General features: G+C 46.7%; 1 protein-coding gene across 1 annotated transcript in view; it reads right to left on the bottom strand.

The window, feature by feature from the left end:
* LOC8028519 (beta-hexosaminidase subunit alpha) overlaps nucleotides 1-23,680 on the bottom strand; it is a 116,794-nt gene extending 93,114 nt beyond the window's left edge. The window contains exon 1 of the mRNA XM_040208932.3: nucleotides 23,453-23,680. Within this exon, the coding sequence (XP_040064866.1) occupies nucleotides 23,453-23,554 (102 nt within the window). The 5' untranslated portion in view covers nucleotides 23,555-23,680. The remainder of the gene's footprint in view (nucleotides 1-23,452) is intronic.
* Between the last annotated feature and the right edge of the window lie 507 nt (nucleotides 23,681-24,187).

The raw sequence follows: 24,187 nt of genomic DNA, 5'->3' as shown, positions 1-24,187 counted from the left end.
TCCTGTCATATTGACGCTTTTGTTTTGGGTGCATTGCGGGTGGGAATAACGAGCCATCAATATTTTCACGCTGGCTGTGAGATGCACGACCTTTGCATGTAGAGAGAGAGTGTTCAGCTGTAGTCCGCGGACGCGGTCGCTTCCTGGATCTGCTCGTTCAGCTAAGGACAAAGCGTCGCTAATCGTTTGCCCTGCCGTGAGCCGCAGGGCTGTCTTCCGTACAAAACACTTTTAGCGGGCTAGGGTGTCCCATTGGTACGCGTATGTCCTAGGCTGGTGATATCAGACCATTTTCTGTCCGACGCTTTTGTCTACTTTTTTAATATTGAACGCGCGTTCGTTCTTCTCCCAGCTCGAGCTGCTAGCTTTGGCACTGCTACGCCGGCATTTTATTACCGGCAATTTCCTTTTATTTTATCCGTGAGCGTACACTGTCGGCATCGGGTACTACAAAGGACGGCATCGCCCTCCCTAAGGCAAAGCCAACATAAAGGCACCCTAGCTGGGGCTGTCAGTGTTTGGAAGCTTGGCTCGCCGATTTGTTTCTCGGTGTGCACTCTAAATGCTTGAGGTTGACCGCCCGAGAGCGTTGATTGACGGAAACAATGTTGGCGATTTTGCGTTTGTTTGCCTTCAGAATTCATTACAGCAATTTACACTGCAACGTTATGTTGTAGACATCGTTAGCGTTGCAGTGATTATGAACTTTTTCTCAAGTGGGAGGCGAGCAAAAACCCATAATGTGTGTGTATGTATGTGAAAATGGGGGGGGGGGGGGGGTAGGTGGACGAACTTCTAATTCAAATCCCACAAAAAAAAATAAAAGGAAAAGGTTTTTTCTTTCGCGCGTTTGAGTTGCGTCGGCGTTGGTCGGCGTCGCGGCGTCTGCGGAAAGAGGGGAAGGGTGGAGCGGTGGCCCGGGAGTACATTTTTTTTTTTTTTTATTTCTTTGGCGTACTTTTTTGTTCGTTATATTTTGACGGTCGCGCCGGCAAAGCTACCGTTTCTTTTGTTTTTATTTTCGGCGTTGACCATGCTTTTGTTTTTGGAGGTTTTATTCATGATGTCTATTATGCTCTTTGTTTTCTGTAGCTGGTTGAATATTTTTTTTTTTTCTGTGCGGTACATCTGGGAAAAATATATAAACAAAACTTTTTTTTGTTTTTTTTTTCTTAGGCGCTTTAGGGCTAGGTTGACTATGGGCGTTAAATGACTGACCGTTAAAACATGCTTACATCTCTTCTGCAGCTTCGAGCCGCAAATGCAATCCATGCTTTCCAAAGCACACGGGGCTTCTAATGTTCATCTACTACTAAATGCGTTTTCGTTTTGTCTTGCTAATACAAAAACGATTCTCGTAAATTACTTAAAACAGCAGTCTATTCTCGTACCAAATATTAATAGTAGCAGAAGTTACGTCATAAGCTAATGTCACTCGCTTTTTTATCGTATACAGATTGGGTTCCGAATCTTTGAGCTGTTTGCACTTTATTTTCGCATTTGCTTCCTACCGACTGCTTGAAAACAGGTGAAAGCGCTTCATTGCCTTCATTCTAATTCCCACTCTCTGTATCTAAAGGAAAACAATATGATCTTTCATTCAGCTAAAGGTGGATGCACAGCTTCGGTTCCATAACACGATCGTCACCATGCTGGGAAAACTGGAGGAGGTAAAAGGGGCCTTCTGCGGAGACAACCCGACAACATTCTTGAACGTTAAGACCATTCTCCGGTCTCGATTGGCCAGGAGTTCTCTCATCACCTATGGTATGTGAAAAAGCGAATGCAAAAATAGAAATGTAAGTTTGACGCTGACGCATTTCTTTTTTTTTTTTTAAACAATTGCTGCTTGCAGGACGATTTTACCCCAGACGAAGACGTTCCAGGACCCAAGACTTTCTTCGGTTCGGAGAAACGGATCGTTTCTGGGAACGGGTCAGTGACACTCTCCGCTAGCACGACTATGGAGGGGGCACTAGTCATGTGCTTATGGGTGTATTAAATAACAAGGCTCTCCTACCCTATGGCACATGGACAAACCCTTGGACTCCGCTAGGGTCTGCTCGTTGAAAATAAAGTGTTTCGATTCAGTTTATGTCAGAGAAGCTTAGACAATTGCTCATGGCCGTTCAAAAACAACATAAATTCTGAGCTTCTACTGATGGCAAGAGACGCCGAATAATTTGTTTTTAATGCTATGAAGTAGGTAACTACGCTCTAAAAAAAGCACAGGAATCTACTTTCCGGAACAGCACTTGGAAAGTCAATCACCTTAACTCACGGAAGCTGCTCAGCGAATCACGATGCCGAAACATTAGATTAGACCACAAAACCCAGTCTGAGTTGTGACATTAAGCAATGCAAAACGTCACGCTTGTTGTGCTTAATGTCGCAATTCATTTTTTTTTTTGTATAATATCATATGTTTCGGCATCTACATTCGCTGAGCTGCCTCCGAGAGTTATGCTGATTTTCTTTCCATGTGTTGTGCGGGAAAAAAATGTATACTTATTTTTTTTTTTATGTTACCTGCTAAAAAAAAAAAAAAATTCAACACGATTGTTATGTTTTTGTTTATGATAGGCAAAAGGAGTCACTTTGCAGCACGGAATTTTTTGTGTGATAGTTTCCGAGAAACGCCGATTTCTGGCGTCGTTCTAACGTCTTTTTTTATCCGTAAAAGCTACCAGAACATCGGTATAAAATTACTATTTTGATAAAGACATTTCAAAATATTTTCTTGTGTCATGGCAAATAAAACACGTGTTTACTCTTAAAGATTGTCACTGTTTGATTTCAATTGTGTTACGCAGCACAGAATAACTTTGGTTAAACAATATCAGCGAAAGTGCGAGAACTATATCACTGCAGTGCAGCATGTCACCCGACAGTCCAAACACGAAGGAGCAGAAATTCTACGATACAATAAGAGAGATAACCTAAAGCCGGGGTCACGCTGCTTATACATCATACAAAATACATTCTGCAGACATGTTCCGATACGAGTCACCGCGACATCCGTGCTTTGTATGCCACGTGACAAAGCAACCTCTTGATTTGGTTGCCTCGTGGCGTACGAGGCACGGATGTCGCGGCGACTCGTTCCGGAACGTGTCTGCAGAATGTATTTTGTATGATGTATAAGCAGCGTGACCCCGACTTAAGGGGGACTATACCCCTGCATATTAAGCGGGCCACCGTCCCTCCGTATTTAAGGGGGAAAATATCTCAAAAATGTCCCTCTTACAAAGTGGGACTGACCTCGAATTTAAGGGAGACGCCTTACCGCTTACTTTAAGAGGGGTGGTGTCTCACTTAATTAAGAGGGAGCATCCCCATGTAATATTAAGAGGTCTGTCGCCCCCCTTAAATTTAAGTGGGAAAAAATCGAAGAAATGTCCCTCTTACTAAGTGGGACCGGGCTTAGAGTGTACCCGGTTCCGCACAACATCTCATCATGTCTTCAACGGACAACAAGCATGCTGCTAAAGATTCCAATCCACTGGAATCTTTGGCGGTGATTCGATTAAAGCTGCCGTCATTTTGGACAAAGAAGGCGAAGGTTTGGTTTGGACAAGTGGAAGGGCAATTCCAACTGCACCGCTTTACGCCACAAGCCGCGAGTCATTTTCACGTCGTCTCGTCGCTGCCAGCAGAGATCGCCGACGAACTTGAGGATATTCTCATGGCCGCACCCACACCAGAGGGCTCTGACAATCTCAAAGCGGCCATTCTCGATCGGAAGACCCCGTGGAAGGGTAGTCAGCTTCAACATCTCCTCAACATGAAGCAACTCGGTGGTCAGAGACCCTCACAGCCGCTGCGTCGCATGCGACGATTCCTGGGCTACACAACTTCGGACGCGGACACATAACTGCTCCGCGAGCTGTTTTGCAGCGTTTGCCAATCAACATGGTCGTCGTCCTTGCAGAATCTGAGGACATGCCCCTAGAGCGCCTGACTGACTCTGCGGACCGTATTGCCGAGTGCTCCACACCCAGCGTGGTCGCCACGTCCACCTGTACGTCACAAGTGGCGAGAACTGAACCTGCTGCGCATTCCGAGGGCATAGCGGCCCGACTCAGCCACTTAGAGAAGGCGACTCGACACTTGCGCCTGCCTGCTCTTTGGCGGTCCACCTCTCGTCGGGAACCAGGCTCCCACCGCCGTTCTCCAGCTCTTGTGGCACCGGACCATGGTAACTGCTGGTATCACCATACCTTCGGACCAGCAGCCCACATGTGCACCCCGCCGTGTTCGTGCCAGGGAAACCTGACCACCGAGCACTAGCGGCGGCGGGTGATCCCGGTTCACTATGAAGCCGCTTGTTTTACGTCGTGCTTCGCGTCGCTGCCCAGAGGTTCCTTGTGGACACCGGTGCGGAGGTTAGTGTTTTTCCAGCATCGTCAGCCCACAAGTGTCGCCTCGTTCAAACATTCCCTCTTGGATCTGTCAACAGTTCGTCAATTGCCACGTATGGTCAACGCTCCCTGACCATCAGCCTTGGCCTGCGACGGACATTCCGGTGGGTGCCTATCGTCGCGGACATTCGCTTGGCTATTCTGGGAGCTCATTTTTTCTGAGCGACTTCAGCCTAAACATGGACACGCATTCTCGTCGTCTGGCTGACACAGCAACTCGCCTCCCAGTCAGCGGCATCGCATAATCCTACGTTGTCTCGGAGGTACGTCCTGCGCCGCGAAGTTCAACGTTCGAGGGACTGATAACCAAGTTTCTTGAGCTGACGAGAACTACCAACTTGGATCAACCGGTCTGGCAGTCCGTCACTAATCACATCGTGACCACCAGGCTTCCCACGTTCGCGCGACCTCGTCGTCTCATGGGCGACAAACTCGCCGTCGTCCACCTTGAATTCGACCATTAGCTGCAACTGGGAATCATCCGCCCTTCTGCGAGCAACTGGTCGTCACCCCTCCACCTCGTCCCCAAAGCCATCGCTGGTGACTGGCGGCCATGTGGTGATTGCCAAGCGCTCAATGCCGATACTGTTCCGGACCGGTATCCCCTACCGTACATCCAGGACTTCACCCTCGAACCTAGATGACAAGTCCATCTTCACCAGGATCGACTCGGTTAAGGTGTACTATAAGATCCCAGTAGAGCCTTCCGGCATTTCCAAGACGGCAATTACAACGCCATTCACTCTCCCCGAGCATGTGCGGATGTCAATAGAGTTCTTCCAAAACCGACGCGCCGCATCGCGGCGAAATACCACGCAGTGTGCTCTGGGAACTAGTTGGCCCTCTCAGTTTCGGTTTCGAGTGAGCAGTTTCATCTTATGCTATCACGCCGCGACCGAACGCGCTGATTGCGTTTTCGATTATCTGACTTTTGACGAATGTACAATACACTCATTCTCGAGCGATACAAAAAAAAAAAAAAAAAAGACCGGGGCACTTTTCTTGGTTCCCGGAACACCGGGTATTGTGCGAGCGTATGCAAACGTGATAAGACGTGGCTTAGTCACCTCACCCCTCGAGTGCATCTTTGAGCTCAATGTCAGTAATCCGCTTAGTACCAACGAACTACAACTGAAATTTGGTCACTTCAGCCCTACACGTATTTTGTTTGCCAAACGTCCGCTTCTTGTGACTTCATTGGGCGAAAAGCAAGCCGCATCTTCACAGGATTATTAAAGTTGAGCCCAGCGTTGGCGCATGAACATTTAAAGAAACGCAATAAATTAAACCTCACTACTGCACAAAAGTTACTATAATGTCTTCCTCGTGTCAGGATATATCTCCCACTCAAATTTTATGCTGATAGAAGATTAAGTTTTCACAAACGCTGAGATCGGTTTGCTACGACGGAGGCCAAGCGTCCCCTACTCCTCGGTAAGCCTTTTTGGACGAGCTTTTACTGACTCCCCAGATCTGTGCCTGAACGGTGTGTCTATAATTATCTCGGCATACTCATTCAGGAAGAAAGCAAACACCTAACAAATATTATAGCCATTAGCAACCGTCAAATGCGCTTTCAATAATTTCGTTCCTTTGGTGCACCGCATAGGGGTTCATGCAGGTCCGGCGCACTTCCGGCGAACGGTGCGACATTCTTCACACAAGTGTTTGACTTTTGCTTTCTTAAAACGGTTTGTATGTGCGGATGTGCCTATATGATTGGGCAGGATAACTTCATGCGCATACGCGATGTTGAATATTAGTGGAATGCAAGCGGGTGGGGTATTCACTTCGCGTAGTGCTGCGGGGCAGTACAGATAAGAGATGAGAACTGTGTTCAAATGGAGCTTTTTAATAACACCTCCGAGTTTTACTTCGCGTACTGAGGCGTATGAAGAAAAACAGTAATCGCAAAAAAGTTATATTTCGTCCAAGGACGCACGAAACAAACTTCCTGATCAACAATAGTAATGTAAAGGCTCGAGCTCGATGTATGCATACTTATTGGTTGCTACAGCTTGCTGATTCGCACACAAGCAAGATCCCCGAGCTTCGCAGAGTCAAAATTCCCAGCACTGGCTCGTCCACATACCTCGAAACGCTAACAGGAAGGCTAAAGTAAAAAATACAACAAGCATGCGTTAAGACAAGCTATACGTCTCAGGCTTGTGCTAAAGCTTCGAGGTCTGGCCATTCAGGTTAGTTTAGAGACCTCAAATGACGCTCTCGGGACCAGAAAGCATGAGATAACGGCCGTTAATAGTCCACGCTCGGTGTGTGACCTCTTGTCGACATGTCGATCGAAACCGAAACCATGCCACTCTCCTCCCTGGCCAACTAGTTCACAGAGTGCAACGCGCGCCGTGTTGCATGCAGGGCTTTATGGAAGTAGTCTATTGGGTGGTGAAACTCTAGCCCACTCTTTCAGAACACCTTCTCCCCGCAAGGTCTCCATGTCCGAGGACCTGACATCTTGGATCCGTGCCTCCGTCCGCCACGATTCGGTCAAGAAGAGTTTGACACCGGCGTGCGACCGCCCATCTAAAGTACTGGAACGCGCGCTCAAGACAATGACCTTGAATGTCAACGGCATCATCACCGTAAACCGCATCAAACCCTCCTTCATTGAAAACAGTGAGGGAGTGCAGGCGAGCTGGTAATCAATCGACATCTTGTAAACCCTGAGATGGGGAACGATAAAAATAAAAACGGACGAACACAACAAAATCTGAGATTTTGTTGTGTTCGTCCGTTTTTTTTTTTTTTTTTGTCGTTCCCCATCTGAAGGTTTACAAGATGCCTCTTCCATCGACTCCCCGGCTAAAGCGTCGGCCTTCACTTCACCCCCTTCGCGTACCGGAATCGGCTTTGCTTCGGACCGTAATGGCCGGACTGTGACCTGGGTCCCTAAATTGTTTTGAATGTGTTCATCGTCTCCTGACTTCTTAAGCCAGGAGCCTGGGTGGGCAGAGGGGATCTTCCCGGCGGTTTTCACCGCAACCCAGAGACGGCGACCGCCCAGCCGTAGACAAGCGGCCCGCAGGCTCCGCGCGAGCCGAGAGCGGCGCCCTTGGAAGTTCGCCGGGAACGAGACGGTTGCGCGGGGAGACGGCGAGAAGGAAGTTCCAGCAATCCGTCCACGAACCAGCGTCTCCTCGGGGGACGCTCCCCACAAAGGAGAGGATAAACTTAACCGTTTGCTTTTCACCGGGGCTCTCCTTTTCCGTCGTCAGAAACGCGAAGAGCAACCCACACTATGGTTGGCTTTGTGATTTATCCCGGCTCTTTCTGCAAATACTCTGAAAACTATTTATAAATGGCTACTTGAGAAGAAAAGAGACTCTTTTCAGGTTAAAACTGGCATCCACGGTGGACGTAAGGGATAGCCAACAAAAAAAAATATATAAAAAAAATTACCTTCAGTTTTTTAAATAATTTTTTAGTTAATAGAGATAAGCCTATGGTTCCAAATAAAAACGTGCTGAGCGACATTGAAAACACGAAAATGAGTGAACATTAGGAAGACTTAGAGCACCTGTGAAAGCGTGAGGGTGCCTTAAAGCTCCTGCTCGTACAGCTGGCGGAAGGCTTAGAATAGGAAAACGCCACGGATATTCCTACCATCCGCGTTTTTTGCATCGCCAGCTTCCGCCTGTTGCACGAGAACTCTGTCGCGGACTCTTTCAAGTTTACTGGAAGACGGAAAAGTTCTTGCAATATCAGACAAGGTTTCAGATGACTAGTAACAAAAATTGTAATAAAATTATCAAATGGCTTAGAGACCAATACCGGAAACCCCAGCGGCGCGCGGGCGAATACTGATCGCAGCGCCCCTGGCGAGCCTAGAGTCTCCGCTAGCAGACGAACTCCATGAAATACATGGCAACGCCCATCTCCGCACGAGGGAACCAACAAAGAAGAATCGAAAAGGTTTCTTTTTTTTTTTTTATGACAGAAGGATGTGTTTTTTTTTTTTTTTTGTGTGTGAAAAATACTCTTTATTGACTTTTAAACCGCAGTTTTACCTTTTTAGCCAAGAAAACATTCTGATATCGTAATTTACATAAGGCATGCGAAATACAAATCTTTCTTCGCGCTGTTTTCTTTTTCTTAATACTTAGGCATCTAGAACTTTCAAAACGTATCTACGGCTCACTAGTTATCCGATCAATCAAAACGTTTTCCCTTTGTTGTATGAACCACCGTTTTCATGCGTGTTTTGCTCATGCCTATTTTGTCGAAAAGATAATCCGGCTAATTCTGCCGACGCCATCGTCAGCTATAAAAAGTAAAAAGCCACAGAAAACCCATCTCAATATATTCACTACCACGATTTCGATATGGTGCCAGGAGACGATTGTGTACAAAAGATACGAGGTTATTACCGAAATGGAATTTGTCGTTCGTTCCGTCAGCCTTTCTGTTTGCAATTGTTTTTCTGTTTTTAGCTTTCATTTGTATGTTTTGGACTCTTTCTTTGCCACTTTGTTGCTTACACACTTAACTCGTCTGCTATATTACGCCCGTACTCTCGATTTTGATTCTTTCAACGCCGAGTGCCACAGGCACTCGGCGTTGAAAGAATCAAAATTTGTTTTGTTTCATTCGCGATCGCTTTCTGTTCTGGTTTGAGATTGAGCTCTCAAAATGCCTCTTCTGTTTTCCGTTGCGATTTATTCTGACTAAGGCAATGTTTTTAAAGTATTTGTACGGTCACTGTTTTTGTCCCTTTTTTTGTGTTGTGGTTGTCTGCGTGCGTGTTGGTGGGCACGTCTGCAACTGGACGGCCTCCGCTAGCCAGTAGACTTTCCTCCACTGCATGAGCCGACTGGCGCGCTGACTGAAGTTCGGGCATCTTTTTTTGCGTTCACCTACTTTGAGAAGGCGAATGACAAGTTTATCGCTTGTTAACGTAGCAGCTTGGGCGAGTTGGTTGCTCATATTAACACACACTACAGCGCACTAGTGCAAAGGTACATTCCACACCGTACACTCGGTTCTTAAAACGAAAAAGAAAGGAAAATTCAAACGAACCGCTCTGACTCATCACTCCTTTTTATATACTTTGTCTTCTTCAGGGGCTCCGGAACGTTCGGCCGGCCCTCGCGAAAGGGCCAAGTGTGGATTAGGGCCGAGCGAGCCGGAACTGCCGAGCGCGGGGGCTAGGCCGACGACTGCGAAAGGGCCGGGAGGGGTGTCGAGGCCGAAAGAGGGGGGAAGGCCGGGCACAGCGGCAAGGCTAAGGGAGGCGAAAGGGCCGAGAACGGGTGTGGGGATTAGAGCGATCAGCACACGCGTGGCTACTCCGGCGTCGCGGGAATTCGTTGAAAAGAAGACCGATAGATGGCGCGCCCTGTTTTCGCTCCTTTTTGTTTGGAGACCTGTTTGGTCTGACAAGTTTAGTCTGGAAACCTGGTATTTTTTTCTCTTCTTTTTTTAACGCACAGTTTATTAGCAAACCTTTCACAAGGAAAAATATGAGAGAAACCAACCCGTCCTGAGTTTCGAAACCCAGGACGGGTTGGTTTCCTTAATATTTTTAATTGAAAATCCACTCGGCTACGTAGGCCAAAGTAGCAGACCTCTTATCCGCTAGGCCATGCACGCATGAGGGATTTTGCGACAACTTTTAAGAATATAAATATAAAAAACGAGAACGCACATCTCCTGTTTTTTTTTTCCTTTCTTTCTATCACCAATTTTAGCAATCTCAAATATACTTGCCGCAGCTAAAGGACAGCAAGATGTTTACTTTCAGTCCTGATTAAAACCTGTTGAGTCCCGCTACGACACCGGAATCAAAATTTTGTAATCGGTGCGAGAACAGTAGCCGTGGTTCCAGCTGGCCCGATACGCGCCCAGGCATAACTACTCCATGGCCGATCGCACCGCTGAACTACCGTATCGAAGGTGCAAAAACGGTCTGCTAAACTTGAGGGATCACGGATCGCAAAGCATGCTTGGAGGTAACTACACACTAGAGTCACAGCTCTATATAATGGCTGTAGAAGTCATCTGCGTCGCAGACGAAATCTGCGTGAGGAAGACCGATGATTCAGTCCAGCGAGAACGCGCTTGAGAGCAGACGACAAAATACATCACTTCCGCAAATAAAAAAAAACAAAAAAAAACATAGTGCCTTATCTCTTAGACGATTACTGCGCCCCAACTTCCAAGCCGCACACCATTGCTTGACCAAACAAGCCCGCAACTGGCAAACATTGTCTCCAATGTTGGCCTAATGTTGATTTTCTCGAAACCGCTACCCGATCCAACGTTGAACCGTTAACTAATGCCAATGTAGGACCACGATTCAACCAATGTTTAGGGTAATATTGGACCATCATTTATGCCATCGTTGAACCGCCTTTTAACCAGAATTTAAGCCCAACATTGGGCCGCAATTTCACCAACACCTAAGCCATCATTCGACCACTATTGATTGTGAATCCTATACAACCAAAATTGGCATCAAAGTTTAATCACTGGCTTATCCAATATTAGCTCCCAACCTTATGCCCTGGCTATTTAAAGTTTGACATCCGATTTCAAGCGCGGGTTGTACTATTTTCGGCAGCCATTTTAGCGGACATGCAGCTTTCTTTTCAGATGTATTTATAGTGATCAGTTGAACACTACATATATCTGAAAAGAAAGCTGCAGTAAACAAGCCACATTCACTGTGGAATTTTTTTTTTTTATCGCATCCAGGTGAATATAGAAGCATGCAATTCAAAGTGTACCGTCAATACATTTTATTAAGTATTACAATTAAAGACAAATTAAAGAAAAAAGGAGTGCCAGGATTCACCCCTGCAAGCTGTGAACCGGGCAAGAACGTGATGGGATCCCACGCAGAGTTCTGGGCACACAGTTCCAAAAGAAACAGAAGCGAGGGCCTCAATTCAAATGCCAGTTCCCACTAGGCCACCTCATACCACTGTAATTTTAAATATTCGTTTACCTTTCATTTTCAGTCACTGTCAGTTCTCTCTTACCCTTGTAAATTATGAATATAGAAATAAAATATAGCTTTATTATTCGTCACCCTTTAATCAACTGTTCGATTAATCGATTCAGTTGCTCTCTAACATAAAATCTCAAAAAGGCCTTACGACTCTTTTAATGTTTACATTTCTATAATGAAAACTTTCGTTTCCAGCGAATATTTTTCGTTATTTTGTATACAATAAACTTGAGTATTCTAGGAGATAGCAGTACTGCCTTATATAACAAATAGATGAGCAAGTAAGACACCTGGGCCGGCCTGGTGCAATCAGCACCCCAGCCGACAATGGGTGAAAAAAAGCACTGCAAAGGGTGGGGCGCGCGCGTCTTGAGACGAGGTATGAGTCCCGCTCAGCTTTTGCGCTGGCTTTGACAGTGTTTTCCCTAGTCTCAGCTGAGACGCTCTTTCCAGCAACCCGGCATAGGCGTTAACTGTTGTTTTGTTCGCCCGACTTGTCCTAACTCAGAGCTCAACCGATCTAGTATTAAATATTGATAGTGATTAAAGAAATTAATCAAATAGTAGAAAGGTTAATCCATAAATTGTTTAGCCCTATTCTTGCAACATCATAGGGTTCCTCAACCCTTCATCTAGCCTTAAGACCTCCTAATTACAATCTCACCATTTAAGTTAACACCTATATCTCTACGTTGATTTGGAAAAAAAAAAAAACTTCTTTACATTTACGGCATTTGCGGCACAGAAATATGTAGTTACAAATGTACAAGTGTTTCCTTCATATTATTTACAAGTTATAAACCAAATCGCTGGCCTTTTTAAGCTCACCAGTGTCAAATGTGCTACGAAATTAACAGTTCAATAAATAGCCTGTTATACGAGAGGAACATTACAGCTGAACAGAACATAACGCTTGAATCAATCAAGCATTTCACACAAATCACGCACGTAAAAAAAGCTTGACGAGTAAAGAAAATTACAGGCAAATACACTCAAATAGCGCGTTGATATAAATTAAACTCCACTTCCAGCCAACAAACCAAATATGGGCAGATAAGGGTTAACCAACGCTTCTGTGGTATTCAGCTTTAGACATACATCTTGCGACACGAAGACACCCATATCTCAACAGGAAATTAAAACAAAAATGACTTCGAACATATAAAATAACCAATCAGTTTGTCCCTAACAATCTATTTGAATAAAAAAAAAAAGACACTTACATTTAGCGCTGTACAAGGCCTGTCGGGCCGATCTCTGTGGGTTACTGGCTGGACTCGTCGGAGATTCCTGTCACAGAGTTCGACGCAGTCCAAACTCATCGGATCATGACAAAGCGTACATTGTGTAGCAAGAACACATGTCCCCGATGGTCAAGAGGTCCTCTCTCTGTTACTCACATGGAAGGAAGGGCGGTCCATCGCGTCTTCGGTCCGTCGAGGCTAGTAGTGACATGTATGCACACAACAAAGGAAGGTCACAGGTGTGTAGGGGCTGCCGAGAGTATATCCATGGTTTTGTCTAGAGCCACTAAATGAGCTGCGTCTAGAGTATCGGCACTCCGTTCGCTGACATTGTTGTGGGCGCCGCCTTTTTGGTGCTTGTGCAGAGCAGACATAGCTGCCGATCGTCATTATTCAAAAGTGCGACTTCCTCAACATTAAATTCGGTGTAAGGAAGCTCATGTAATATAGCTTTGCTTTGTCGCGAACTGTTTAAACATTTGTGGAGGACGAAAAAGCGTTTTCTGTGACTTCAGATAAAGCTTTACATAACTGCCAACCATGATTTTAAGCCACAATACCGCCAAATGCCGTTACTCTGAAGCGTAGCTTATTTAGTGGTACAAGTTTTGACAATCCACGTGTTCAAGATCGCACTTGGCATTAAGACGGAATGCGCTGCTGGTGATTAAAGCTCTAGAACCCCCGTTTTTGCCGTTTCCAGTAGAGGTAGCGTGGATGGTGAATATGCCGAGCAGCTTCGCACGATAAAAACAGTCCGCTAAGCAGTAAAATGCACTAAAACAACTTTAAAAACTGGCACCACGATGTCCTGATATCCGCATGTTCATCTTGCAATGGACCTTTTTCCAGTAAGGAGCGCCTCATGACGGTTTCGCCGCCTACTACAAATGGAGGGCAACCGGACTCGCCTTCTCCCATGAAAACAGATTAGTGTCGCAAGAAAACAGTGCCCCCCAAGAATGGCGAAAGGGCGGTCAAGGTCAAGGGAAAAGGGTGTGCGCGTGCGCAGACGCTTACTGGAAAAAGGTCCATTCTTTTTTCTTGGAGAAAAGAGCTGTTTCTGCCCGTTTGTAGTTCCCGGTTGCGCAACACTGTTCACGATGGCGAAAGTTCCCCGAAACTGTCGAACAGTCCCCACCGTCCTCCAGTCGACCCCTACCTTATCGTGTGGCCTTGGTCAACGCGACCTCATTTTCTGTGTGTGTTTCGCTGGCTGGACTCCGTCACCCCTGAGCTGAGAGTGTAGAGGAAGCTAAGGTGCTCGGTGAACCAGTCGCACGTCTAACTTTAATCACGTGATCACGCTCCTTCCCGTAACCACGCGCAGAGAGCGAAGCAGGTGATGACTGATCCGGCGGGCGCGTAGCTCTCCCTGTACTATCAGCTTAGGAATGAACGGATACCTTGTCGCTCAAGGACGCCGAGCCCTCTTCGCCCACAAAGGAGATTTGTGTGGGGAAAACGGGAGGGTAACTGTTCTCTCATCACGTGTCTCGCCCTTGTTGAGGGAAAGAGAGGGTGCGCCATGAGTTTAGCCGGGCGACCTTGGTAAGCAATCCGTTCCGAGGCCGTCAGGCTCGCCCCTCCCCTGTGCTCTCCCCTTTCTCTAATACTTTCGTCTGTTTCTGCTCAAATTTGCTATCCGGTTTAGAGCCTTTTATACTCCCCGTATAAAAAGTCTCTGATCCGGTTGTCCCAAAACGAATGTGATAAAGTTTGCTTATATATAAAAAAAAGAAGACTCTAGAGCAAAAGGACAAAAAGCGACTGAGAGACACGAAGCTCGAAACTCAACTTGAAGCCTACTGTCAAAATTTAAAAGAGACAATAAAAATAAAATGGCTACCAACGAAAAAAAAAAAGGTCGATATAAATTTCAAGAAAATTGACGGCCTTGCTGGCTTTCCCTCGGAGCACCATTGAAGCTAACTCGATTATGCCTCAAAATAAGCAAAACAGAGAACATGCGCACAAAAAAAACAAAAAAAACATTCACACAAACATGTGGTATGCGCTACATCGGTAGTCTAAAATATCAACGAAACATGGGCGTTCGTACGTATGTAGCATGGTAACCCCACGTGCAGAATCCCTGTGGAAGCTTCAACCAGCATTGTTCCAATGACGGCATGACTACGTTACACACGCTCGCGTGCCCACTTATTGTCGCTTAAAGGGCCTCTGACACGCCTCCCCCCCCCCCCCCCCCCATCTTTTTTTCATGCTAGGCGTTAAAATGTATCAGGATATCACCGAATAATTGTTTCACTTTAGAGTTGCGTAGATTTTTTTATAAAAAATAGAAATACGAAGCCAATTTAAAGTTCCCGCCAGTGCACTGTGACGTAACAGTGTACCGCAAGAGGTCGGGGCGGTAAGAAGGGATGCATCACCGGAAGTCACGTGAGGTGTCTCACTCCTCATGCTTACCGCGACCGCGCGTAATATCGTTTTTATATTTTTGTTATTCTCCGCACCTGCGCGAGAAATCCAAGTATAAAAGGTTTCTTTATTTGCTTCTCATCGTTTAATGAGCCTGTAACGGAAGAAGAAGAGGAGTCAGTGAACCTAGTAAACAAGTTTTGCTCATATTCTAGGCAAAACACGTACTTTATACTCGAAGTTTACTTGTACTTGGTACACTCACCAGCTCGTATTCTCTAGACAGTAAATATCTTCAGCCTGGAGAGTATCCGATGATTCGACGACCTCGGTGTCCGAACCTTCAGCATTGCGATCGGGCCTGTCGTATGCTACACCTCCTAATTTCAGCGAGCGTTCTAATTTTTATTTTCAAAACTTGATAGTTTGTTTTGTCCCCAGTATGGCTCTGTACTATCGGACTGATGGCATGCACTCCTGCTCTGGCTTGTACTCGCAACGCTTTGATCATTGACCTCCATCACGTCAATCTACTGACTCTTCGTCCTGAACTTTTACAGCGCGCAAACTAACAAACGGTGCAGTGATAAAAAGCTAGTGGAACTGAAACTTCGTTTTCTACAATCGCTCGTGGAGAAGACAAAAAAAAAAGTCTTATGCACGGTCGTGGGGAGCACGAGGAGCGACACTCACGTGACTTCCGGTGAACACAATTTAGTGACGTAAGTCAGTGCGTCCCCTCTGATCGCCCCGACAGCTTGCGGTACACTGTTACGTCACAGGGTACTGGCGCGCACTTTGACATTTTTTGGCGCGTCAGAGGCCCTTTAATTAAAAGCAAAATGCTCCGCCGTCACGGTGAGGACCCGGCCACCTAATCTGGGGATTCGCGTCATTGGCTCCGATGAAACTGGCCATTTAAGGCGGGGCAAAAGGGCGGTGTGTCAGTCGTGGTCATTTCACACGGAGCTTTTGTCATCGGGTGCTTTCGTGCACCACCCGATCGTACATAGATCATCAACATTCTGTAAAGCGGTCTCCTTCGTGGAACTTCGAAGTCCACTGTAATAAGTGTTCGTGTGATCCTTTGCTGAATAAAACACAGATTCCGGGGAAGTAGGAACCCAAAACAGAGGAAAAATATTTGAGGCGTTCAAAATCAGTGTAAATGAGTATGACGGTTGCATCAGTGAGGCGTCACTCGTTTCATCAAATAAGGAATTCAGGTTCATTTGGGTGAGGTAAAATAAAGTGCGTATATATGTTCGTTTTTTCTCTTTTTTTTCGAATACAATTTAGTTGCTTGTAGCGCTCCGAGTGTGCACGCCTACTTCTTTGTGCTCATTTTCTTTGCGTCTTCAAAGGGGCACTGACACATCAAAATCATTTTTTTTTTATTATCCGAAACGATTGAAAACGATGCCGGGACATTACCCTCAAAATCTGAAATTTGGGAATTCAGTATTTGTGAAGTAAAAAAACAATTTCCAAATGCCGAATTCGAAGTTCCCGCGCGATCCGCGCCAGTGCGTTGACGTCAAATATTGCGGACTCCTGAGAGTCCACTTTTTTTTCACGACTCCCTGCTGTTGCCTTGGCGACCCAAAGCAAGGAGAAAAGGAGCGAGCGCCGACGTTGCGGCGGACCGGTTTTGAGCGGTGTCGCCTGTTTTCCGTGGGGATACGTATCCAGGAGACGGCACCACAACGAACTCCCGATTTTCGGTATTTCAAAAAGAAGGGCCGTAGTGCATTCACTATTGCGTTAAAAAACATGTTTTAGGATTGCCGTTATTAAATGTTATAGAGATGTCGCCTACAAAGCTTCTAAATTTCCTGATTTTTGACGTCACCGATCAAAAGAAGCGAAGAGGCTAGAGGCGGGAAAATCAAACGCCAAAAATAAAAAGGCGCTCGCGCGCGCGGAAATTTTTTTTTTCGCGATGCGTTTTTTTTTTTTTGCGTGTTTATGACTGCAACTTGCATCGTTTTAGACAATAAAAAAAATACGACCTTTGGGGTGTCAGTGCCCCTTTAAGTATAATAGCGAGTTCGTTTCACAACACTCGTGTCCACGCGTGCCCACTCGCGGCGTAAAGCGAGTTCGTTTCGGCAGGCACTCCACGAGTGGTTGCACTCGCCGAGTTCGTTTCAGCGGCGGCACCCCACGCGTGCATGTACTCGCTGCACCGAGAAAATCGGGCGTGCGCCAAAATGCAATCCCGTCATGCCTCGTACCGGCAAGGCCGGCGAGGAGCGGGAGCAGACGACGGAGGTCTCGTCTGCTACGATGTGTCGCAGAACCGAAAAGAAAAAAAAGTAGATTTTCTTATAGAAATCGCGTCCCGCGGGCAACATAATGAAACGCGAGCTTGAATTGTGAGCGTCTGCTATTTCATAAGGAAGCAATTAACAACCCGTGCTTTATTTGCAGGTTTTAAGTCGCTCTGTTGCCGTACGGACGCTGAAATATACCAGTGTGTCAAGAAATGCTCAGAACAAACGCATCAGCGGCCCCCGAGATGTTTATTCCTATCCGTGTGCGGATGAAAAATTGAACATTTGTCGGCAAAAATCCTCCAACAGATACCTCTGACAGCATGCGAGAAACCTAAACATAGTGACTTCACTCGAGGCTTGGGCAACATCATCATGTTTAACATTTACCTACGTCAGCCAACTTGCCCCGTCGTATTTTGTTCGAGAAAGCTCTCATTCTCGACGTCCTCACCAAGGCTGATATCTGATCCACCTGTAATGACGATCGAAATCGAAAGTCCCACGAAAAGTTTTGCCGGATATTCTAACAGACTAGTTTTAAGCCATACCCTTTCAGTGTTTCACGCATAATACCATGCTCGAACGGATCAAGCTTCTGCTCGGACAGCGTCATCAGTTTTCTTCACTGTAAACGCAACCAGCTGCTTTGTAGACAGCTGGTTGCGGAAATTTACGCCGTCTTTAACTATCTCTACGACAGCTGAGTTGCTTGAAGTCATCGCAACTATAATCCACAGGTTGCAGCGCTCAACGTTTGTAGATAAACGTTGGTAGTGACTGCACTCTCGCATTCCCACCCATCACTCCGAACAGAAAGGCGCTAGTTTCGGTTTGAGGTCGGTACTCTTTCTACAACATAGACGGCGGCATCATCAGTCTTCCGCACTCGGTGCATTTGGCGTGTTCGTTTGAGTCCAGTTCTCCGCATTTTCGTGCTCTCTCTGCGTATGCGATCCATTCTCGGGATTCTGGGAGAGAACTCGAACGGTGCCAGTGCGTGTGAAACGAACTCGCTATTAGAGTTTGCACCTGACGTCACTTCCGGTTAGACTCGAAATCGAAACGATCGGAACCAACGTTGTCGTCTGCTATCAGTTCCTTGACGCCATGTTGGAGGCATTCTGCGTCTTATTGTGGCAGCGGTAGCGGCGTAGTCAGACAGCCGTCTTTTTATAATCACATTTCAGAATATATTTTCCCCAAGTCAATCGCAAAGAGGTTTCTCATCTGACACGAAGTGTTGTCCATAAACCCGTAGTTGGGGTACGAAGTTTGTCTGTCGGGATTATAGAGTCAACATAATAATCTAGAGCGAAAGTCCCATGCATTTGGCCACGACGGAATGGCGAGGCATAGACGCTTGGACATAACGGCGGCCTATAGCTGGCAACCCATTTTGGTTGCGACGCCTTAATATGCACAAAGAAACAGCAAAACATTGATAATTTCTGCACCGCGCTATTTTTCTTTTTTACTTGGCAGAAATTCACCTGAATCGCGCGTTGACAAAATCAAAGTTTACAAGCGCTCGAGCAACTTCAACTTCTCGAGGCAAAGCTAACACGCCTAAACCAGCCTATTTAAGCATGCTTCCAGTAATATGCTAAAGGTATTTCCAGACTAACATTTACCGTTATATGCCACAGTGTTCTTGCAATGTCGATGAGTAGATTCTGCATAATTTTTATGTGCGCGTTTGAACATTGAAAAATCGGGTTCAAAACTTCGATCCACGAAGTTCCTTCAGCGTGGCGCAAGGGTGCTCCGGCATACCTTAAGTTAAGCAAGCTTTATGTTATCAGTTGCACTCAATATCGGTGACCTAAATCTGGTCCCAAATCGTCGCTTCGCCTGTTATGGCTTATCTGTCGACACCTTTGTATGGTAAGGGGTACCAGTTCTCCTAAAAAATTGTGCAATGTCCATCGTGTCCGCACTTTATCCCAACCTGTCTTTCGCCCTGTTAGCCAAAAAAATTAGGTGAGCATTTGTACGGTGAGCTTTTGTCCGGTTACCTAGTGAGCTCGTGCACAAATAGAAACTCAGTGCGACGTCAATTGCTTTCTCATAGAGACGCAGTTAATTAATCTTAATTCTTTTTCTTTTTTTTTTTTACTCGCCTTGCAATTTTTTTACATCTCTTTTAAGCATCTCTGATTGTTCTTCTCCACCATGGCAATCGCTTCGCTTTTGCTTTATGACATACCGCCCCCGTCGGCGTAATCTTTCAGTATTTTCATGATAAAATTGATACCTGAACGCTAAGCGGGGGTCACACTGCTCATAAATCCTACGAAGGACGGTCTGCGGACAGATTCGAACGCGAGTCACCGCGAGGTCTATTCTTCGAATGCTGCAGGGCAAAGAGTTGAAGAAGAGAAATGGCACGCGGCATTTGAAACACGGATTTCGCGGTGACTCGATCGTGTCTGTCAGACTGTCTTTTGTATGAGGTGTAAGCGGTGTGAGCCGGGTTTCAATCTAGAATTCCATGTCGGACCTCTGGACCAAAAAGGAGCAAATTCCATTCCGTAGATCTCCTCATTTGTTTTGTATCCAAACGTTTGCTTGGCAGACTTTTTCTTTGCAAATTACCTAGATCGATCGCACACACAGTTCGGAGTGCACAAAATGTGTAATATGGTGCGATAGGCTTAGCAGACCTCGTAGGAGTATTTTGCAATTTTTTTTTTGGCCACCTCAGACACCACACATCAAGTGTACTCCGAATTTATCCGTGGGATCATGGTAAGTTTATTTTTCTTTTGTTGGCAGGGGCGCAGAAAAAACTGAGGTTCTGTCTCTTGCATTCCACTGTGAGGGCTTATAAAGTCGGAAGTAGTAGTACGCGACGAAATGACGCTCCTGACCTTGCCGCGTGAAGACACTGCGGCAGTCAGCCTAGAGGAAAGGCAAGAGGCTTCTATTCAAACAGGGCTTGTGCCCGCGCCCTATTGGGCAAGCACATAGAAGACAAAGATGTTGAGACAATTTAGGAGTCCCGTGTATTATAGCGAAAGCTAGAGCACGAGTTCATAGCACTGCAAGAGGATCTGGCTGCACGAGAGCTCATGCAGCGGGATTACGTTGTTTCGCTTTTCCAGACTTCACTCTATCGTGACAATCGCTCGCTCAAAATGTGTGTTAAAAAAGAAGGGTTTTTAGGCCACGGTGGAAGAAACACATTTTTCTTCCACCGTGCTCCACGCCAGACTCGTCAAACCAAACAGGTCTTCAAACAGAAAGGAGCGAAAACAGGGCGCGCCATCTATCGGTTTTCTTTCCAAAGAATTCCCGCGTCGACGAAGGAGCCACGCGTGCACTGATCGCTCTAATCCCCACCCCCGTTATCGGCCCTTACGCTTCCCTTAGCCTTGCCGCCGTGGCCGGCCTTCCTCCCTCTTTCGGCCTCGACACCCCTCCTGGCCCTTTTGCAGTCGTCGGCCTAGCACCCGCACTCGGCAGTTCCGGCTCGCTCGGCCCTAATCCACGCTCGGCCCTTCCGCCAGGGTCGGCCCAGGGGGGATGCTGCCTCCGGAACCGGGGGGGCAGGGGGGGCGTCCGCCCCCCCTCATGTTTTTTTCGTGGGGGTCATGCCCCCCCGACGCTGAAGGCTGACCCACAATGTCTTGTTCAAGATGGCCGCCGTGGTAGCAACATGCTACCGCGCGTTCCATGCTTGAAGCGGAATAAGAAAGGACAGCGACGTTTTGTCGGGACGAGAATTGGTAGTAAAGCTGGAGTAAACGTTTCTTCTGAGCCAGCCTTGAGGCGCGCGTATTGGTCGCATCTTAATCACTGGCAGCGGGACGGGGACAGCTTAGGAAAGGCACCTTTCTACCATTCCTCGTCATAGGAAAGGATGGAGGGGAGGAGGCCTCCCTCCGGCTCTGGATAAGCCTCCCCAAAAGTAAAACCTCTTGCCGCGGGAAATTGGTCTCTGGCAGAGCGCTTAGACGAACAGCAGTCCGGAGCATATGTCCTTGGAGGGACTGCACACTCTCTTTGACGCGTTTTGCTTGGGATCGGCTCTTCCAAACTCGGCGATGCGAATACCGTGCCAATTAAGCGCACTGATCCCTTAATGGCCGGAGAGGGTTCAGAGCTGTCCTAGCATGGGAGGCGCCCCTTGAAGTTTCTGCACGACGCCTAGACGCGAAAAGCATTTTCGCCATCCGTCAATCATTTTCGTGCTTTTGTTCGGTGTGACAGGAGAGGCCACGGAAACGCTCCTGTGTGCTAGAGATTGTGAAGATCTCTTTTTGTTACTCAGAAAAGATTTCGGCTAAACAAAGGTCGCTTCCTCCATTCCGGTTTTTTCGCGCGTACGATCATTAAAGGATAGGGGGGGGGGGGGGGGAATCTGCACTGCAAGGATGTGAGCCTTGACCCCCCCCCCCCCCCCCCCCCCCCGATCAGAATTGACTTCCGGAGCCCCTGGTCTTCTTCTTCTACGTCTGGAACTACCGAATGTCCTGAATCACGCTCATCCATCTCCTAGACGCCAAGAATTATTTTCTTTTTCTTTCAGGTCTAAAGATGGTGTTGTTGCATAATTCCTGACGATATGATCGGCTTGAATAATTTTCCTAGTTACTTGATTACTGTGCCTACCTAAAATTGTACAACATGGCAGGTGAACCTCGCACCCACAACCACGGCAGTGTATGCCCAGGAGGCCAGAATTAGCTCTGGTGCTATTTTTTTGTGTTCACGGAGCCTAGCAGCAAGGCATCGTCCCGTCTGCCCTGTGTACATTTTCACGCACGAAAGGGAGTACACCATTTCCTCTGCGCTTCTCTGTGGTAGGAATAAGGACAGTTCACTTGTTTGCACTGGTTGGAAAACCTATTAGGAGCAGAGAAGACAAAGTCGATGTTAACCTTATCTGCGATTTTTTCGAAGCCATGAGAGAACTTGTGTATGCAGGGCAGAACGACTGTTCTCGTGGTTCTATCCCTGGCTTTTGGTTTGACAGATGTTCCTTTGTTTTTGGTTTTTAGGATGCTCTTTGCAATCGATCTTAATAAAGACATGGGTATCCGGCAGAGGTTAATCTTGAAATTTGCACATCAAAGCTTACTGAAATGGAATGCTCGCAAGTTTTTTGAGGCGAGTTTTTAGACACAATTTTGCGATACCTCTTTTTACCAGCTGCTGATTTGTAAGGAAGAATCGGTTTTTTCTCCTTGGCTCATGTGTCCAGCTCCTTACGTGTATGTCATATGTCCTCACTCTTTACGTGTGTGTGTCATATGTCCAGCTCCTTACGAGTGTGTGTCATATGTCGCCACGTATGTTCATATGTCCTCCCGCGTGTTCATATGCCCTTACGTCTGTCATATGCCCTTACGTGTGCGCCATATCTCCTTACGTGTGTGTCATATGTCCTCACTTCTTACGTGTGGAAGGAGTGTACGTTTGCAACAGTGCGCCGTAGTGTGTGTTAATAAGGTTATCGCGTTGTACCTCTCGCATGAAAAGCAAGTTTTGAGAACATAGCTCTAATGAATAGCGTCTTCTTTCAGATTTTCAGACGCGAACCTGTCTTACGCAATTCTCTAAACGGCTTTGAGCCTACTTAATAAGTAAATAAATGTATGTTTCTAAGTGCGCTAGATTCTCATAGTGGTTGGGATCAGTGTATATTGCTGAGCAATCACACAGAACGGGATTAATGGTTTCACCCCTTACTATAAAGAAATGGGGCTCGCAAACATCTAGAACATCGCGAAGACTGTGCGGAGCACAAGTTCTTTTGCTTCTTGCGTTGATACCAAACCGCCGAGCTCTTATTGGCTAATCGAACAAAACAGTGGGCAGACTTCGAGGCATCTAACATCGCGGTCTACCCGCTATCCTTTCAATTCAAGCCAATCACAGCTTGGCGTCGTTCTGACGTAAACTCTTTCTCAAGAAGCAGACGACTTGATCTCTGCATCCATTGCGTGGTCTGCTTGCGAAGACTCCAGGTCCGCTAGGGTAGCCACTGTCGCCGGTCGCTGCCGCTTCCTCAAGTTTTCGGAAGAGCTTCCAGTACTGGCAAAGCTACATCATACGTGATAATATGGCTAAGCTGTGGTTACTGTAACACGCAGCTTATCTGGTGGCTTTGTGTCAAGCTTACGCCGAAGAAACCATTAGAAAGCGACTCACTCGTTCAAACGACCGGGTCTCGTTGGAGTCCTGACTGCCGTAGTGCGCAATCGCGCCCTGAACAGCGCTGCTGGCAACGAGAAACAGGACCGCGAAATGCATACCGATATCACGACCGCCGCGCTGGCGTAACTACGCGACTATGAAATGGAAACTTCGCGCTGCTTCCCAAGCTTTTCTCTGAGATAATGCTGGCCCCTGCAGTTCCACTGATTGTGCGACAATAGTGGGCGTCACACGTTCAAAAACACTTCACCAGTTCGGCATCTAATCATCTCTTTCTCGACGATCAGAAAGCTCATCTTTGGCGCTGATAGCTGCGCATAGCCAAGTCCAACGGCGGCTTTATCAATCAGCTTGCGAGATTTCTTATTGTGTTCGGTGGAAATGAAAATTAATGGTCAGCTTCTTCCCTGACGTAGAAAGCTTCTTCATATTTGGAAATATTGAAGTTTGTCACAGAAACTATTGATGCGTACTTATCATAATGCATGCCACAAAATTAACAAATACGTTGAAGAGCGGGCGTTATTATTTTGAGAAATTTAATTAATATTCGGTCTGGTTGCCGAACACCGAAATCTCAAATAAAGTTAATGATCCTCCTAGGGCCGGTTGCACTAACGCCGCTTACCTTAACCCAAAGCGGCACTTTCCTAAGCCGGCTTAGCGCCCTAAACCGAGCTCAGGTAAGCACGGGTTTAAATTCCGGTTGCACCAACGTTAAGCCGGCTT

This window comes from Ixodes scapularis, unplaced genomic scaffold (genome assembly GCF_016920785.2).
Source record: "Ixodes scapularis isolate PalLabHiFi unplaced genomic scaffold, ASM1692078v2 PGA_scaffold2__306_contigs__length_199485367, whole genome shotgun sequence".
NCBI lineage: Eukaryota > Metazoa > Arthropoda > Arachnida > Ixodida > Ixodidae > Ixodes > Ixodes scapularis.
This window is presented reverse-complemented; position numbering and strand designations above follow the sequence as displayed.